The sequence below is a fragment of the Mastomys coucha genome, unplaced genomic scaffold, assembly GCF_008632895.1.
Source record: "Mastomys coucha isolate ucsf_1 unplaced genomic scaffold, UCSF_Mcou_1 pScaffold3, whole genome shotgun sequence".
Classification (NCBI taxonomy): domain Eukaryota; kingdom Metazoa; phylum Chordata; class Mammalia; order Rodentia; family Muridae; genus Mastomys; species Mastomys coucha.
The window spans coordinates 24,609,274-24,612,648 of record NW_022196909.1 but is presented as its reverse complement, the minus strand read 5'-3'; the positions used below and the strand labels follow the sequence as shown (position 1 = coordinate 24,612,648).

At 42.7% G+C, this 3,375-nt stretch overlaps 1 protein-coding gene across 1 annotated transcript; it reads right to left on the bottom strand.

Moving 5' to 3' along the window:
- Window positions 1-2,560: 2,560 nt before the first annotated feature.
- LOC116075440 (50 kDa spicule matrix protein-like) lies at window positions 2,561-3,037 on the bottom strand. Its single transcript, XM_031348540.1, has one exon. The coding sequence runs from the start codon at window positions 3,035-3,037 to the stop codon at window positions 2,561-2,563; it is 477 nt and encodes a 158-aa protein (XP_031204400.1).
- Window positions 3,038-3,375: the final 338 nt, after the last annotated feature.

Here is a 3,375-nt window from a genome sequence, read left to right as displayed (position 1 = left end):
GCAAATAGGAGAATGTATATTGCTTTCCCGAGGATCTTGCACTGCCGGCTTTGCTTCCTCCTCAATATGCTGCTTAACTCTGCACATGCTCTACCTAGGACCCCACACCAATTGTACCATGGGACAGGGCTCCGTCAAAGAAATTCAGAAAATTATTAGAGTATGCTTTAAGAACCTACGTTTGACTACAGTGGAAAAAAATCTAAAAGAAATGGATAGATCCCTAGATATACTGTCCACCTAAATTAAGCCAGTATGAGATTAGTAGTTAAACAACCATGTAACAAGAAAGAGGTTGAACCAGCAAAATAAAAATGTCTGCTAACTGAAAAGAAGTCCACATCCAGGTGGGCACAGCCAAATTCTACCAGATATTCAAGCCAGAAATACAACTAAGCATTCCTCAAATTATTCCTCAATTATAAAAGGAATACTTCTGAACTTAAACACACACACACACACACACACACACACACACACACACAGAGAGAGAATTCTTCTCTCTCATACAATACATTCTAAGCACAGTTTCCTCTCCCTCCACTCCTTCCAGCTCCCAACCCAACTCCCCCTATACACTCCATCTCTGTCAGAAAAGAGAAGGCCTAGAGGAGACAATAACCAAAGAAGAAAAAAAAACAAAACAAAACAAAACAAAATACAATAGGACAAGCTGAGAGCCTTCACACTGAAGCTGTACATCCTAACAGGAGAAAAACAGTCCTAAGAGCTAAAAAAAAAGAGTCAGAGAGACACTTACTCTCATAGTTAAGCATCTTACAAAATCACTTAATTAAAGGCTAACAGCCACAACATACATGCAAAGGATCTGGCGCAGACCCATGAAGGCCCCAGGCTTGGTACTTCAGTCTTTTTGAGCCTGTATGAATCCTACATAGTTGATTCAGTGGGTCATGTTCTCCTAGTGTTCTCTATTCCCTCTGACTCCTACAATTTGCCCTCTCCCTTTTCCACGGGATTTTCTTAGAGTGGAGAGACCCAATGGAGACCTCTCGTTAAACTCTCTCTCCACATACCGGCTGGCTGTGGGCCTGCATCTGCTCCCACCTGCTTCTAGAAAAAGCCTCTCTGATCATGATTGGACAAGGCACCTATCTCAGGTCTCTGGGCTATCTAGTCTTCAGTGATTGGCCATCTAAGCACTGTCAGGCACTAGTTTTCCTCTCATGAAATGGGCCTCAACTTACATCAGATATTGGTTGGCTACTCCCACCGAATGTGTGCCAGCAATCCCCCGGCACTTCTTACAGGGTAGACAGATGGTTGGTCAAAAGTTTTGTGGCTGTTTTGGTGTCCGTGTTTAGTTTTTAGTAGCTGGAAGAGTACCTTCTCACACCAAAGAGACTAGAACATAGGAGTGAAGGTTCCATGTAGGTGCTAGCTCAACATCTCCATGCTCACTGAGCTGTGTGGATGCTATCCCCAGCCATGGGGCCTCACTGCCAGATTGCAGAGAGCAACCCTCTGTTATAGAATTTTCCTGGGTTGATTGCGGGATCTTGACAGGACTTCTTTCTGGTCAACAACTCTCAACCAAGACAACATAGCCCCACCGCTAGGATCTTTGGCTACAAGAGATCACCAGTGGAAACTCTATATTCTCCATTAATAGGAGTCTCACTCAGATCACCCTAATAATGCCAGGAAGTTTTCACTGCAGTAGGTTTCCACATTGCCCCACCAAAAGACCCCAATTCCAGCCATCTCTCCTGTCCCGCAGCCAGATATCTCTCACTTTGGTCTCCACCACATCCACTCAGTCCACCTGCGAAATCTATTCTAAACCCTTCCCAGGAAAGAACCATGTGCCTTTCTTCTTTATCTAACCTCTCTTGGTCTATAAATTGTTGTTTGGTTATCATTTACTGATCAGCTAATACTAATATCAATATCCACTTTTAAGTGAGTACATACCATACTTGTATTTCTAGGACTGTGTTAATACACCCGGGATGATTTTTTTTCTACTTCCATCTATTCACCTGCAAATTTCATGATGTCACTTTCTTTTAACAGCTGAATAATACTCAATTGTGTAAGTGTATCATATTTTCTTTATCTATTCTTTTGTTTAGGGACATCTAGGTTGTTTCTAATTTCTGGCTATTGTGCATAGAGCAGCAGTGAACATGGTTGAGCAAGTGTCTCTGGTAGGATGAAGCATCCTTTGGCTGCATGCCCAAGACAGCTATAGCTGGATCTTGAGGTAGATTGATTCTCAATTTCCTGAGGAACCTCCATGTTAATTTCCAAAGTGGCTGTAATAGTATGCATTCCCACTAAAGATGGAAGACTGTGAGATTTTTGGTTTCTTTAAAAACACAAAAGATGGTACGGAATATGTTTTTGTTTTAATCCCAGATGTGGGATATGAATTACAGATTGTCTACAGCAACTAACTATGATTTGTCTTGTGTTCTGTTGGGGACATGATTTTGCCAGTGAAAGGTAGTGTACATTTGGAATTCTGGGGAGTCTTCAGAGAATGTATAGATGCTGGATTCCTGAGAGGGTGCTGCCACTCTTACCCTTGCTGCTGCTAGCTCCTCCTGTTGCTGTTGCCAGTTCCTGGTTGCTGGTTCCTGGTTGCTGGTTCCTGGTTGCTGGTTCCTGGTTGCTGGCTCCTGGTTGCCGGTTCCTGGTTGCCGGATTCGTGGTTGTCGGGTTCCTGGTTGCTGGTTCCTGGTTGCCGGTTCCTGGTTGCCGGTTCCTGGTTGCCGGTTCCTGGTTGCTGGTTGCTACTTGGTTGCTGGTTCCTGGTTGCCGGTTCCTGGTTGCCAGTTCCTGGTTGCCGGTTCCTGGTTGCCAATTCCTGGTTGCTGGTTGCTACTTGGTTGCTGGTTCCTGGTTGCTGGTTCCTGGTTGCTGGTTCCTGGTTGCCGGTTCCTGGTTGCCAGTTCCTGGTTGCTGGTTCCTGGTTGCTGGTTGCTACTTGGTTGCTGTTGCTAGTTGTAGTTTGACTTTGTGGGTCTTTGTACTTGTCTCCACTTACTGCAAGTGTGAACTTCAAGTGCATTATTTTGTATATATTTTTCAACATAGATAGAAGTGAGGATAATCGTGTTCAACAAAATAAGCCAGGCTCAGAAAAATAAATATCATTTTTTCTTTTGTTTGTGGAATATAGATTTAAATATATATTTGCATATACATATATACATAAACATACACACATATGTGTATATCTATACATACACATATATACAGCTGTACAATATATTAACATACACATACACACACATATATACATGAAGTACATATAGACATATACATATATATGACATTAAAGAGGAATATTTGAGGAAAGGAAGATGGCCAATGGAAGGGAGGAAAAAGAGCACAGAGGTTAATGAC